Source organism: Eublepharis macularius, chromosome 7 (assembly GCF_028583425.1).
Source record: "Eublepharis macularius isolate TG4126 chromosome 7, MPM_Emac_v1.0, whole genome shotgun sequence".
Classification (NCBI taxonomy): Eukaryota; Metazoa; Chordata; class Lepidosauria; order Squamata; family Eublepharidae; genus Eublepharis; species Eublepharis macularius.
Window position 1 is genome coordinate 112,055,615 of NC_072796.1, and position 14,909 is coordinate 112,070,523.

At 43.4% G+C, this 14,909-nt stretch overlaps 1 protein-coding gene across 1 annotated transcript in view; it reads left to right on the forward strand.

The window, feature by feature from the left end:
- The window catches only part of VPS13B (vacuolar protein sorting 13 homolog B), a 553,219-nt gene that overhangs the window by 493,731 nt on the left and 44,579 nt on the right, over positions 1–14,909 (forward strand). Inside the window, exons 45-52 of the mRNA XM_054984385.1 lie at positions 971–1,234; positions 2,365–2,448; positions 2,622–2,797; positions 2,976–3,146; positions 4,075–4,276; positions 10,226–10,414; positions 11,981–12,127; positions 13,607–13,887. Coding sequence (XP_054840360.1) covers positions 971–1,234; positions 2,365–2,448; positions 2,622–2,797; positions 2,976–3,146; positions 4,075–4,276; positions 10,226–10,414; positions 11,981–12,127; positions 13,607–13,887 — 1,514 coding nt within the window. The remainder of the gene's footprint in view (positions 1–970; positions 1,235–2,364; positions 2,449–2,621; positions 2,798–2,975; positions 3,147–4,074; positions 4,277–10,225; positions 10,415–11,980; positions 12,128–13,606; positions 13,888–14,909) is intronic.

The window sequence follows — 14,909 nt, forward strand, 5'->3', positions numbered from 1 at the left end:
CTGTGGTGATGACACCATTAATCTAGGTTGATAAACAGAGACACAGAACTGGGGACTGCCGGTGTACTAGAGCTGAAAAACACATCCTTCAAAGTTGTGTTGTGGTTCTCAGGACTAGACATGGGCACGAACCCAAAAAAATTACAGAACCAGAGGATCGTGGTTCAGTGCAGACCACGATCCCGAATCCCCGAACAGCAACGACCATCTCACGTTCCTGAACCCGGATCGTGGATTGTGGATCGTGGAGGCAAAAACGGAGGGGCGCCCCGCTGTTCCCACGATACAGGAACGGTGGGTGATGCCGGCGACATCTGTGTTTGTGTTTGGCCATCTGTGTTTGGCCGTCAGAGCTGCCTATCAGGGTTTGCAGGGATGAGATTGGAGTGCCCCCTCCCTCCCCTGGGTGTCTTCTCCCAACTTGTGACTGCTTTGCTGCTCCGTGGTTGGAAGGAAGCCCTGCTGATCAAGGAAAGCTGGGCTTCCATTCGGGTTTCCAGGGCAACAGAAGGAGGGCAAACAGAGCTCAGGCATTCCCCTGGCTCCATTGCCAGGGGAATAGATTGCTGGCGCCTGAGTGTCTGGATTCCCGAATCGAGCCCGAACACCACGCTCCAGGCCTCTCCCAACCGCTGTATCGTTGGCCATGGACGATCACAATCCAGGCCTCTCCCAACCGCTGGATCATTGGCCGTGGACGATCACGATCCGCCGGGTCGCGATCGCCATTTTCGTGGGTTTTTGACATTCGTAATGCGGCTTGTGCCCATCTCTACTCAGGACTCTTAATGTTATACAAGATTTGACTTCTGAATTCTGACTAATTTACTGCTGTGGATTTATGCAGTTCAAGAGCATTTCCTGAGTGTTTCCCTGTCTCTGCATGGACAAAATATGCTTATTATAGGAATTGACTTATATGGAATACTCCTCTATATTTGTGTATGTCTGTGTGTGTGTTTTAATTTAGATCATTATTTGTGGGAGACAGATTGTGTGCAGTTATCTCTCTGAAAGCATTGAACTGAAAGTCATTCAGCATTACATAGGGCAGGATGGCCAGGCAGTTGTGAAGGAACATTTTGATTGCCTTGCTCCAAACCAGAAGCTACCTTCATATGTCCTAGAAAACAATGAGCTAACAGAATTGAGTGTGAAAGCTCAAGGAGATGAAGACTGGTCAAGAGATGTCACCCTTGAGCCCAAGCACACTGAATACAGCATAGTCGTTCAGGTATGTAAGTAAAAAAAAATCAAATGTGTATAAATATTTAAATAAGAAAATATTGCCAAGTCCAGAGGCTTTCTGAATGTGTATATTAAGGTGGCAAGTGCTGTGACACTAAACACTCTTAAAACCAATCGCTTGGAAATACCCTGTTATGTTTATCCTATTAGCTGGTTTACAGTATATTTATTAAAAGCACTTATGGGCCATTTTGTACTTTGATTCTCCAAAGAAGTGTATGATGAAGCCAAATTAAAAAAATATTTTTAAAAATTAAAAGTTGGAAAGAAAGCCAGTACATTAATTATACAATCAAAAGAGGGTCTAAAAAAAACCATAGATACACACCTCCAAAAATCTTGTAGAACGAAAATGTCTTAATAAGGCACCCAAAGAGGAAAATTAGGAGGCTAATGGATCTATTCAGGAAGGGTATTCCATAGACAAAGTGCTGCCACCAGCTCATCTAATGTCTCAGGGTATGAGCTCTGACATAGATCTCAGTGACCCAAGCAAACTGATGTGGAAAGAGGCAGACAGTCCTTCGGGTAACCATATTCCTAGCTGTTTAGGACTTTAATAATAAGTCCTTTAAATTTGGCCCAGAAACATACTGGAAGGCCTTGCACATAATTTATGTTCAGAGAAATATGATTGGTTCATCTTATTCTAGTTAGCTAAACACCTGTCACTGTGGAACCAGTGGAAGTTTCTGAAGAGTGTGCAAAAGAAGCTCTGCATACAGTAAACTGCAAGCCTCTAAATCTAGTGCGCTAACTGTGCATTACTTTGGGTTGCCAACTCCAAGATGGGAAATTCCTGGAAATATTGGGGATGATCCTGAAGAGGGCAGGATTTGGTGAGTGGATGGACCTCAGTAGAGTATAATAGCATAGTTCACCCTCCAAAAGAATCATTTTCTCCAGGGGAACTGATCTCTGTGGCTTGGAGATCAGGTGTAGTTCTGGCTGGCAACCCTACTTCAAATTCTAAGCAAAAAAAGAAATACTGTGTTTTCCTGAAAGTTGATTTTCTTTCTGATTTGCAGTGTCTTGGTACACTTGTTGACCTAAAAACATTTAGCTTTATAAGAGTACAGTAATCTAAGTAATATCTATCTGTCTTCTCTTCTGCAGGTGCCATCTTCAAACAGTTCTATTATTTATGTATGGTGCATGGTTTTGACGCTGGAGCCCAATTCGCAAGTACAGCAACGAATTGTGAGTGTATTCTCCATTATCCAAGTTATTAATGGATCTGACCTCTCATGTTTATAAAATAAATTAAGGTCAGATTGACCCTGAGTAGGAGATTTATTGACAGTTTGTTACTGCAGCTGGAATGCTGTATCCAAAGTTAAAACTGAAGTTGCTCTGTTCTTTTGATTTTATAGATTGTTTTCAGTCCTCTTTTTATCATGAGAAGCCATCTTCCAGATCCCATCATCATTCATTTAGAGAAAAGGAGTCTGGGATTGAATGAAATACAAATAATTCCAGGAAAAGGGCAAGAGAAATCACTGCAAAACATAGAACCTGATCTAACCCATCACCTGACCTTCCAAGCTAGGTATAACTGGTTCCCCTTCATTTAAATAATCCTATGTATGTTGGAGTACAGTGTGATTGAGTCATCTCTGTGTCAAATGGTTAACTGAAATGCCATTCTGTAGAGCATATGCACTTAGCATGTTCCAAAATGCATGCACTGGGTGTCATATCTGGTTAATGTTGATTTCTTATGGCAGGGAAGAAGATGATCCATCCGAATGTGCTGTCCCCATCTCAACAGCACTTATTAAGCAAATAGCCACCAAATCAAATACTGGAGGCACTGCAAATGAAATACTTTCTGAGTTCTATGGATGTGGCAGTCCTCCTCAGTCGGTGTGGCCTTATTCAAAAAAGGATTGTGTCAGGTACTGTGCCTTATTCAACTGCAATAAAGGAATTATGTTTGCAAATGATTTATGATCCTGAAATAATGGATTTGACCCATAGTCACATCCCTGTAGCAGATTCAAAGAAGCAATTTTTCAACGGTTTCCCTTTCGCTCAGGAGGACCTTCCTGTGGCTTCTGAAATGCCACTTTTAGGCAGCTGCAAACAGGGAGCCGGCTTCCTAATCAGATGTAGCTGGGGGGTGGGGGGTGGGGATCATTTTTCTCTTTCACGGATACCAGTTTCTCCAACAGGAGGTCAGGATCCGACATGACTACTTAGTCTTTCAGCAAAAGCTGCACACCACTGATGGTAGGAAGCACAGTCTCATTCAAAACAGTAGCCCAACTTGTAATGGAAGGCTTTCTAAACTCCCCCAGTTGTGAAATTGTTCTTGTCACTAAAATTTAGATGTGCCCTGATGCTTTTCAGTGTTTACTGAAGAGCTTACCTGGGTAGTTCAGATCCATGCTGCCTCCTGGACAAAAGAACCTTGTCTTTCTTTTATAACTTACATTAATTCCAATTCAAATTGTGATTTTTTAAAAATGTGGCAAAATGAGAAGTGTTTTTTTTAAAAAATAGGAGTACGTTATTAAATTTGCTGGGACGTGAAACTGGCAATGATTCTCCTTCCAGGTGGTGTACTTTCATTTCAATTATTTAAAAAAGTGACTGGCTTTTTGATCCTTTAGTAAGTCTATTTTGATAAAAGAAGAAAACCAATCTAAATCATGGACAGATTGGCCATGACAGAATCTCTTTGTATTTAAGAATTGTGTCTGTTATCAGGAGGCACTGCAGTGTAACAAAAGCCTTATGAATGACCAGGATGATAAACTGCAAATCTGAACAATGAATTAACAATTTTCTTTTATCTTTCCTTTGATACGTTACTTGGAACAGCAGCGAACAGCTCACTCAGTGGGATAGCCCCATGCGGGTGAAACTGTCTATGTGGAAGCCATGTGTGAAAACTCTGCTGATAGAACTCCTGCCATGGGCTCTGCTGATCAATCATTCCAAATGGGATCTTTGGCTCTTTGAAGGAGAGAAGATTGTTCTGCAGATACCTGCTGGGAAAACGATGATACCTCCAAACTTTCAGGTAAGTGTATTATTCAGATCAACAAGTGTTGTTTTCTTTTATATATTACATTTTCATTCATGTAGTCCATATGTAGATATGGGCATGTGGTCAAGGGGCTAAATCAAAGGGCACAATGGATGAATGGGTGCTTCATGTCTTTTCTTTGTTGGTAGTCACAAACAAATGTGTGTGTACACAAACACACAGAGTCACGCTTCTTCCCACCCACTCTCTTCCAAAAAGCTGGTTACAGGGTTGAAAGGAGAATATAAATGTTATCTTCTAAATTCCTTTTAGAAGTACAGTCAAAACTTTTTTTTTGCACTCTGTAATATGTGATCTAGCCCAGGCAAGCCAGATCTCACCAGATCTTGGAAGCTAAGCAGGGTTGGTCTTGGTTAACAATTGGATGGGAGACCCCCAAGGAAAACGGGTTGCTATGCAGAGGCAGGCAATGGCAAACCAACTCTGTTAGTCTCTTGCCTTGAAAACTCCATACCTACTAAGCCAGGGGCGTCTCCTCCCACTCAAAGAGCAGCAACAACCAAAAGGGAAAATAGCACAAATAAATATTGCACTATTCAATAACAAACAAATTCATCTATATTGTTATTAATTTAAGGTGCAAAGTGCATGGCTACAATCATAAATACGACAATCATAAATACATCATACAGATACGTCGGTTGCTATCATTGGACCATACAAATTCCAGACAGTAATTATCAAACACAAATAGTCCAACTGGTACAGTCCTCAATACATGAATTGTTATTTCTGTGTGTAGACCATCCTCCAAGTAGAAGGGAACTGCAAGTCGTTATTCAAAAGCAGCTAAACTCCATAGTCTTAAGTTGGCTATGATGTGATGGCAGTATTCACCACTGATATGTGAGCACCCATCATTTTCTAATCTCTGAAGAATTTTAAGATAGTCTTAGACAGAACAGAACATGTTTATCACATGATAAGAAGCATTTGAATATGCTGTACAAAAATCCTTGATACAATTGCTCTGTCTATAAGTACACAGCAATTAATTTAGCCAGGTATTGGAGTACAGAAGTAGGGATGTGCGCTTCGGGTTTCTTTAACCCGAAGCAAACACGGATCAGCCCCGATTCGGGTTGATCTGTGCTTCCCGAATCGGCCCCAGCAGTGCTGGAACCGATTCAGGAACCCCAAAGTAGAGCAACCCGAAGCGATTCGGGTTGCTTTGTGAAGCGTTTTTCCCTTGCTGCGGCAAGGCTTCAAAGAGCTCTTCCATTTCTCTTCCCTCCCTATTGTCAGGAGAGGGAGGGGGAGAGGGAGATGGAGAGGGGAGTATCAGGGAAGGGAGTGTGATTGGCTGAGACAAAGAGCCAATCGCTGTTATTAATGCCATTCCCAGAAATCCAAAAACTGAAATTTGGGGGGGGGGGGTGATTCTCTGGTGTGATGTTATATTTTGTTTCAAGGTGGGATTGTATGTTCTGATTTGAATGTGCTATTAATACTGTTCCCAGAAATCCAAAAACTGAAATCCCCCCCCCAAATTGTGTGTGTGAGATTCTCTGGTGTGATGTTATATTTTGTTTGAAGGTGGGATAACTTCACCTCTCTGGGGTGAAGTTGATCACTCAGTTTTGGCTGTATTGAGGGAGGCTGATCATCAGTTCACTTCTAGTTGCTCACTCACTTGCTTCATACAGCTTTGTGCATTTTAATCAATTTTTTTCTTATTGTGATTCTCTGGAGTGAAGATAGTCCTCATAGGGAATAATGCAGCTGAGGGGACCTTCTTTGGGGCGCCATAACATGCCCCCCCAGAAGCCAATCTCCCTGAAACTTGGGTGGTCGTGGGAAGAGTGTAGGGAGAGGGTCCCCTGCAGGTTTGGTGCATTTTGCTTGCAAACTGCCACCCCCAGCCTCCTGGGAACCTTCTGCTTGATTTTTCCCATAGGAAACAATGGAGATAGGCGGTGGCTGAGGGGACCTTTTGCGGGGGGCATAACATGGCCCCCTGAAATCCAATCTTCCTGAAACTTGGGTGGCTGTGAGAGGAGGGTTGGTAGAAGGTCCCCTGCAAATTTGGTGATATTTGGGGAGAAAATGACCCCCCCCCAGGCCTCCGAATAGCCGGGAGCAGTGTTTGCCATTGGAAACAATGACCGAATCTTCCCTAATAAACCTGAATCGGCTTAAAAATCCAAACCCAAAGTGGCTTGCCACTTCAGGTTTCAGGTTTACCCGAATTTTTTTCCTGCTCTGGGTAAACCAGAAGCAGGAAACCCAAATCTTATGGGGTTGCACACTCCTACAGATAAGTATATTACTGGTTTGTTTGTTTACAGGTTTTATGTTTATAATCTATAGCTTGGGCAGAATTGCAATAATGTGAAAAATGAGTGGTGGGAGTCTCTCCCTTTTTATAGTCTCAAGACCCTGGAATCACATATGCCACACACAGTCCCAGTTCTTAATTTCCCCCAACTTTTTTAAGAGGGGAGGAAAAATCATGGGTTTGTTGGACACAACTGGTGTACCGAATGTTCCTTTAGCCAATCATAATAAGAGACAGACGTGGAGTCCTGCGGAAGAAGCAATCTATAACCGTTTATTAAACGATGGAGGAACGATGGTTACACAAAGAGTAAAAGGTCCCCCTGTGCCCAATGCTCATCAAAGATACAATAGCAGTACAAAGCAATTAGTACCTTTTGGTTAATTATAATATTTGTTATTCTATTGGCTCAGAAAATACAGTGACCCCCATTGGCTCAAGTGGGTGACCACCTCTCATGATACAAGTGTCTAAGGGTATCCTTATTGGAAGAAACAACTTAGGTCAACAGCATAGTTACAGCATTACCAGATTGCTATTTCTTTATCTTATCGGTCCTTGGTTTTATCTCTGGAAGGAACATCTTCCTTCCTTTCTCATACATCTCTTTCATAGGCTTTTCATTCATGCCCATTCCTTTGGACTATGTAACATTTAGTATAGGTGCCCCGTTGTCTCTTCTGGCAACCATGTGGGCTTCAAGCGGAGAATATTTCCCTGGGTTCCGTGGGAGAGAAGCGCTCTCCCTTCCCTAGGAATGTGCTTAAAGTTACATTCATTACCCCTTTTTTGCTTTGTGGTTTCCTCTCTCAGCCTTGAGGGGGTTTGCTAATCTAGCTAGCTTTCTTTGCAACATTTTGCATGGACAGTTTCACAAAGGGGTTTCTGTATACAGCAAGGAACAGGTGTCAAGAAACAAGCAGGTGCTTATTGAGCGCAGTCTACCTGGTAGCAAGCTTCACAGTACTTTTCATAGAATCATAGATGGTTGTTGTGGGTTTTCCGGGCTGTATTGCCGTGGTCTTGGCATTGTAGTTCCTGACGTTTCGCCAGCAGCTGTGGCTGGCATCTTCAGAGGTGTAGCACCAAAAGACAGAGATCTCTCAGTGTCACAGTGTGGTCTTTTGGTGCTACACCTCTGAAGATGCCAGCCACAGCTGCTGGCGAAACGTCAGGAACTACAATGCCAAGACCACGGCAATACAGCCCGGAAAACCCACAACAACCATCGTTCTCCGGCCGTGAAAGCCTTCGACAATACATAGAATCATAGAGTTGGAAGGGGCCATACAGACCATCTAGTCCAACCCCCTGCCCAGTGCAGGATCAGCCTAAAGCATCTCTGACAAGTATTCATCCAGCCTCTTCTTGAAAACTGCCAGTGAGGGGGAGCTCACCACCTCCCTAGGCAGCTGATTCCACTTTTGAACAACTCTGACCGTGAAAAAGTTTTTCCTAATATCCAGCCAGTACCTTTGTGCATGTAATTTAAGCCCATTGCTTCAGGTCCTACCCTCTGCTGCCAACTGGAACAGCTCCTTGCCCTCCTCCAGATGACAACCTTTCAAATATTTAAAGAGAGCAATCACGTCCCCCCTCAACCTCCTCTTCTCCAAACGAAACATTCCCAAGGCCCTCAGCCTTACCTCATAGGGCTCAGTCTCCAGACCCCTGATCATTCTCGTCGCTCTCCTCTGCACCCTCTCGATTTTGTCCACATCCTTTTTGAAGTGAGGCCTCCAGAACTGCACACAATACTCCAGGTGTGGCCTGACCAAGGCAGTATAGAGAGGGGCTATGACCTCCTGCGATTTCGACGCTATGGCCCCTTTGATACAACCCAGGATTTAATTAGCCTTTTTTGCCACCGCATCACGCTGACTGCTCATATTCAGTTTACAGTCCACTCTTACCCCAAGATCCCTTTCACATATACTATGCCCAGAAGTGTATCCCCCATCCAGTATTTGTGCTTCTCATTTTTGTGGCCCAGATGTAATACTGTGCACTTGTCTTTGTTGAATTGCATCCTATTCACAGCTGCCCACTTCTCCAGAGTATTCAGGTCTTGTTGAATTTTAATTTTATCTTCTTGGGTGTTTGCTACTGCTCCCAGTTTGGTATCATCAGCAAATTTAATGAGCAGCCCTTCCACTCCTTCATCCAGATAATTGATAAAAATACTGAAAAGTACCGGGCCCAAAACCAAGCCCTGCGGCAACCCACTGGACACCTCCCTCCAATCTGATGAAATGCCATTGACCACCACTCTTTGAGTGCGGTCCTCTAACCAGTTCCCTATCCACCGAACTGTCCTATAGTCCACTCCACAGTCTTCCAGTTTGCCCATCAGAATGTCATGGGGGACCTTATCAAAAGCTTTACTGAAATCCAGATAAATCACGTCAACAAAGTTCCCCCGATCCAGTAAGCTGGTCACTCAATCAAAGAAGGAAACCAGGTTGGTCTGGCAAGATCTGTTAGGAACAAAACCATGCTGACTTCCCCAGATCACTGAGCGGTCCTTCAGATGCTTACAGATTGATCCCTTTAAAATCTGTTTTAATATCTTCCCAGCAACAGAAGTCAGACTGACCAGCCTGTAGTTTCCTGGGTCATCCTTCTTCCCTTTCTTAAAGGTTGGGGTAACATTCGCTCTTCTCCAATCTTGTGGCACATCCCCAGTCCTCCAGGAGGCCTTGAAGATGATGGACAGGGGTTCTGCAAGTTCTCTAGAAAGTTCTTTCAGCACTCTTGGGTGCACCCCATCCGGCCCAGGGGATTTGTATTCATCCAGTGCAGCCAGATGCCTCTCCACAACCTCTCTGTCAATGTCAATTAGCCACTCAGGTGTCCTACATTAGCTCCTGAGAATAGTAAAAGTGCATAACAGTAATAGAAGGCACATAAAGTTGCATAAAATCTCTTTCATTAAATCAATTTCCCACAGGAACAAATAGTCACAATCAAGTATTCCTGTAGAGGGCCAGGACCACACTGGAGAATATCTGCATATGGAAAGAAGGGACTTTCACTGCACCTCCACCATGTTATATCACAGCCATACTCAGACTGAATGAATGTTCTGTGGTTCATGCCTTAACAGCAAAACAGTGCTGTGAAATCTTATGATAAAGTGGTGTTCAGTCTAAACAAAAAATGAGTTACTAGAAATACAGTTTAGAGCAGTTGGACATTTGTAAGAAACTATAAGGTGTGTGGGGAGCTGCCATTTGGAAATTGACCCTACCTCACCTCCCAAATCTCCCTCTTCAAGATTCTTGAAACTGTTAGAGGGTGAGCAAGTTAAGTCATTCTTCTTTAACTGTCCTGCAGCTGTTCTTACCATTCTTCATCCCTTGGTGTATAATCACTACTCATCAAGTCATTTGGGAAAGGGGGTCTTTTTCATTCAATTAATTTACAAATTCAAATATTTCTGTATGCTTGGGGAGCCTCCGCCCCCCATCACCACCAATGTATAGGAGCCCCCTACTTGACTGTGGGCAGCTTTGTTCTCTTGCTTGCTTTCATGATGGGCATGGCGACTAGCAGTGAACATTTTTAAACTTGTATGCTCCACCTATCTGCATATCACATGTAAATGGTACTAGGAATTACTGAGCATTTTTGTTTTGTTTTAGGAAGCTTTCCAAATTGGAATATATTGGGCAAACACAAACACTGTGCACAAGTCAGTAGCAATTAAACTTGTCCACAATGTCACATCGCCAAAATGGAAGGATGGAGACACTGAGGAGGTGGTAACATTGGATGAAGAAGGGTTTGTTGAAGCTGAGATAAGACTTGGAGCCTTTCCAGGGCATCAGAAGGTTAGAAACTGCTTATTATTTCTTAATGTTTACAAGGCAATAATTAAATCACACACATATGTCATCAAACTCAAAAATATTTGTGACATTCAGAAATAAGTTAAATTATTTATTTAGAAACTGACTTATTCAGAAGAAAACCATCACTTGGAATGGTCTGCTGAAGATACAAAACATTGGGGCTAGTGTAGCATAGTGGCTGAAAGAATAAGCTGTGAAGTGGTCAACTCTCATCTACTCCAAAAATTAACAGTGTAGACTTGCGGACATTGCCTCAGTCTTACATCTGCAAGATGGGCCTAACTTTACAGAGGTGTTGTGTGGATTACTGTGATGATACATATGAAATCCTCAACACTGAAACAACAGTGTTAATACTAAGTACTATAACTATACAAAGCACTGATACAGCCCCTAAACTGACACAGCTGTGCTAGTGCACATGAGAAAGCACTTGGAAGCATTACCTTATGATCTAGTCCACTGGGATGTATCCAGCAATACTCAGACATGGGGATTGCAGGTCTTTCCCATGTCCCCCCACCTACAGCAGGACTGTAAGACTGCAAGACACCTGCATAGGAGTCTGCAGGGAGCTGTTCTGACAGAAGAAGCAGAGAGAGAAATTGTATCCCCTACCCCCTCCCAATTTGTATGGCTATTATTTAGGGTTTCCAGGTCTGGCCTGGCAACCAGTAGGAGACTGGGGGGCAAAGACATGGGGGGCAGCTGTCAGTGACAGCATGACATCACTTCGAGGACAACTTGGAAGTGATGTTGTGTCTCTCTAGGAATCGCTGGAAACTCTTTGGTAAAACCATAGAGTTTCCAGCAATTCCTAAAGGTGTGATATCACTTCTGATTTTCCTGGAAGTGGTTATACTGTTGCCAATGGCAATTTTTTCTTTCTTTTTCCTGTCAGCTGTGGGAGTGATGGCAGGCAAAAGCCACTGGGCACGAGAGATCTCCCTCCCCCAACCCTACTATGAGTCCTTTTGAATCTGGAAATAAATTTTACCAGGATTGGAAAGGACTGCTGAAGAGGAGGGGAATGTGGAAAAGATTAAAAACTACCACGTGCCTTCTACTGACTACTTGCTGGGTTCAATGCAAGGACTTTTTGTGCACTTCTGTACATATTTACTCAGAAGTAAATTCCACCAGATTCAATGGGGCTTACTCCCAAGGAAGTGTGCATAGGGTTGCAGTCTTAGCTCACTATTATAAATTTGAGATCTAATTTTGTTCCTATTCTTGGCTCAAATAATAGTGTGAAGGTACATGATGCTGTTCTTCTGTTGAAGCAAATTTGATGCTGCCTGAGAACTATATGCGAGGGGCTCTGAGCTGTTTGGAGGAACAGGAGTTTATATGTCATAAATAAACACATTTTGCTGGGACATGGAGATGGTAGAAATAGAATGCTTATTTTCTGTTAAAATGCTTTGGGTGTTACCCAGGGGATTATCCATTTTTTTCCTAGAATAAAGATGAAACATTTATTTTTCTGTTTTTGAGAAGGAATGCTCTTTTCTTGGTAACCCTTTTTCCTACTTTGTCCTGTAGCTGTGTCAGTTCTGCATTTCTTCTATTATTCAACGTGGTATTCAAATCCTGCAAATCGAAGACAAGAGCATCATTGTCAATAACACTCCATACCAAATATATTATAAGCCCCAGCTCTCTGTCACGAAGCCCCAGTTGAAAGAGGAGGTAAAATATTAACTGTGGAGTATTTATGATTTGTTTGTTTAACTTCTATAATGGGGAGAAAGTTGTATTTCTAATAAGTTCAAACTTCTCACTGAAAGGAAAACACCAGTAAAAAGTTAATACAAGACACTTATTTTAGGTTTTTTTAAATTAAAAACATGGATGCCACAATACAGTCAATCACAGTAATTAGCTGTGATCTCTGTAAAGTGGCAGGTCCAGATACTCTATAGAATTAGTTCTGCCTGGTCCCCATCTGTTCAGAAGCTGAAGGCTGCTGCTGCTGTAACAGAGGAAACATAATCTGTAATAGCTGTTGAAACAGTTCTGAGAATTTGTAGAGTTCTTGTGTAGAAGATGTGAATCATCTACCTTGAAGGCCAAAATTGTTTACCACACCTAAACTTAAAATTGAAGGGGTTGGATCCAAAGGTTATTTTTCCACCAACAGTAGGCATTTCTGTCAGCAGAATGGAATTCCCCCCACCCTTGTTGTGTCCATTGAGCTTCCCAGAATGCTGCTTCTGGGAAACGGGATCCTGAAGAATAGTATAGAGGCAAAGTGAGGGACTGCAGAGGAAGGGGAATTGGTAAAAATCCACTTCCCTTTCAGTGGCAGAAAAGTACCTTTGGATTCAACCCAACTTCTATTAAGCACTCCCAAGCTCATGGCTGCTTCAGGGACTGTAATCAATTCAACATTTGTTGCTTCCTAATACCAGGAAAATGTACATAAACACTGGTATACAGATAACTGTGTAATTTGTATTTGTAAAACACTCCATTTTCCTTAATAAAAAAGGGGAGAAAGACGAGTTATATGAAGATTGAAGCATATTTAAAGCAAGGTTCTGTTCCTGACAAATCTGTAATTACACTGTAGTGTCCTTTCTTAGCCTAATCAGCATCATCCTGAATGTCTGTGGGTAAAATTTTAATGCTGTATATCAGTTGTATTGACTTTTGTATTAAGTGGAGACATCTTCTGCATGTATTCCATTGGCCTGAACACGTTACCTTTCTTGTCATACCCTAACAAAAGATCTTGCCCCATCATATTGCTCAGTATAACAGGTCTCATCTCGAAGAGTTATGTGGGCCTCCATGAAGAGCCATAAATCATTGCTTATGATATGTCTTCTTCTCCTTGATAGGCCTTGGAGGCATTCCCACTCTGTGCAGTAGTAGAGTCTGTTTATAACAATCGCAAAACTATTACTGGAAAATGTCAAAGTACTCTTATAACATATTCTTACACGATAAGGGAAAGTAGCCTCAAGCAGGTTCTCCAGAGAGGCGATGTACAAATTTTCTAAATAAATAAATAAAAAGGGGCCTGGTGTTAAGTGTGATTTCACCATGATTTATAATCTCTGGATTCTACATCTTACAAATCTTGTGGAAACTCAGAACTTGCAACTAGCATATATTAAAGAGTTTGGACAAATAATTGTGCACTTTTCCTTCTTTGCCTTCCAGTGCCTACATATTCCAGACAGTACTACATTTAGCATCTTCTCTGCAACAGAGTCAGACAGTTCAAAAACAAGCTCCATTCTTTTCTGGGATCTGATGCCTGATATGAACCAGTCAGTTCCTGATGTGCTGCCTCTTCAAAAATACATGTTTTTAAGCTTCAGACCTGCCGTAAACGGCCATGCTTTGTGTTGGAGCCCACCAGCCATTATCAGACAGGAATTTCCAAGGCAGAGTGTAGCCATACCTATTGCAGATAAAAATGGAAATGACTTCTGCACCAGGTAATGTGGAATGTGTGTGTGTGTGTAGTATTACCTGTTGACTGTTAATATAAACTCATACCAAAATAAATCGGACAGCCTAGCTAGAACAGAATTATATTCAGAGAACCCACGAGGACTTCACAGGGGAGGGGATTTCATTTTCCTCTCCCTCACTATGTCCTCTTTCCCTTCCCTGAAAGCCCCCATAGTCTTGTCCCTTTTCCCTGCTTCTTTCTCTTTTCTACCACCAGCCAACCTACCTTTATATGCCCCCTTGTCTTCAGCTTTCTCTTTTTCCCTTCCCCTGGCAGCCTCTCCCTGGGAAAAATGCTGGTTCCAGCTGCTTCATGGGGCGGGGCACCAGCCCAGTTGTTTGACACTGGTCACTGAGCCAGGACCAGCTGCATGATTGGGAACCTGGAAGGACTTGCAGGGAGCACCTCATTTTTGCCTTCCCATACTATTTACTCTTCCTGGCTACCCCCATGTCCTCACCTTTCAACACATCCCTTTTTCCTTCCCACTTAGCCACCATCCAACATTTATCTACCTTCTTCAACTATATATACTATATTGACTTCATTTATACCCCACCTTTCTCCAGGGCCAGATCGAGGTGGGGCAGGGGGGGTAGTCTGCCTCCGGCACCGCCAGGGAGGGGGTGCTGTGAGCAGCTGCCAGCTGCTGGGAGCGCACAGGCGGCAGCGCTGGCAGCCTCGCAGCCCCCCACGCTGCCTTTTGCCTGCCCTGCAGGACAGTGGGCGGCCAGCCACCCCCTGTCCTGCAGGGCAGGTGAATGGCGTGGGCGGCCTCACAGCCCCCTGTGCAGCCTTTTGCCTGCCCTGCAGGACAGGGGGCGCGCAGCAAGCCGGCCGCCCCCTGTCTTGCAGGGCAGGTGAAAGACAGCGTGGGGGGCTGCAAGGCCGCCCGTGCCATTCGCCTGCGGGGAGGCGAATGGCGCGGGTGGCTTCCCAGCCCCACACACTGCCTCTGCTGCTCCGCCCTGCGTGATGACGTCACTGAAATGACATCATCATGCA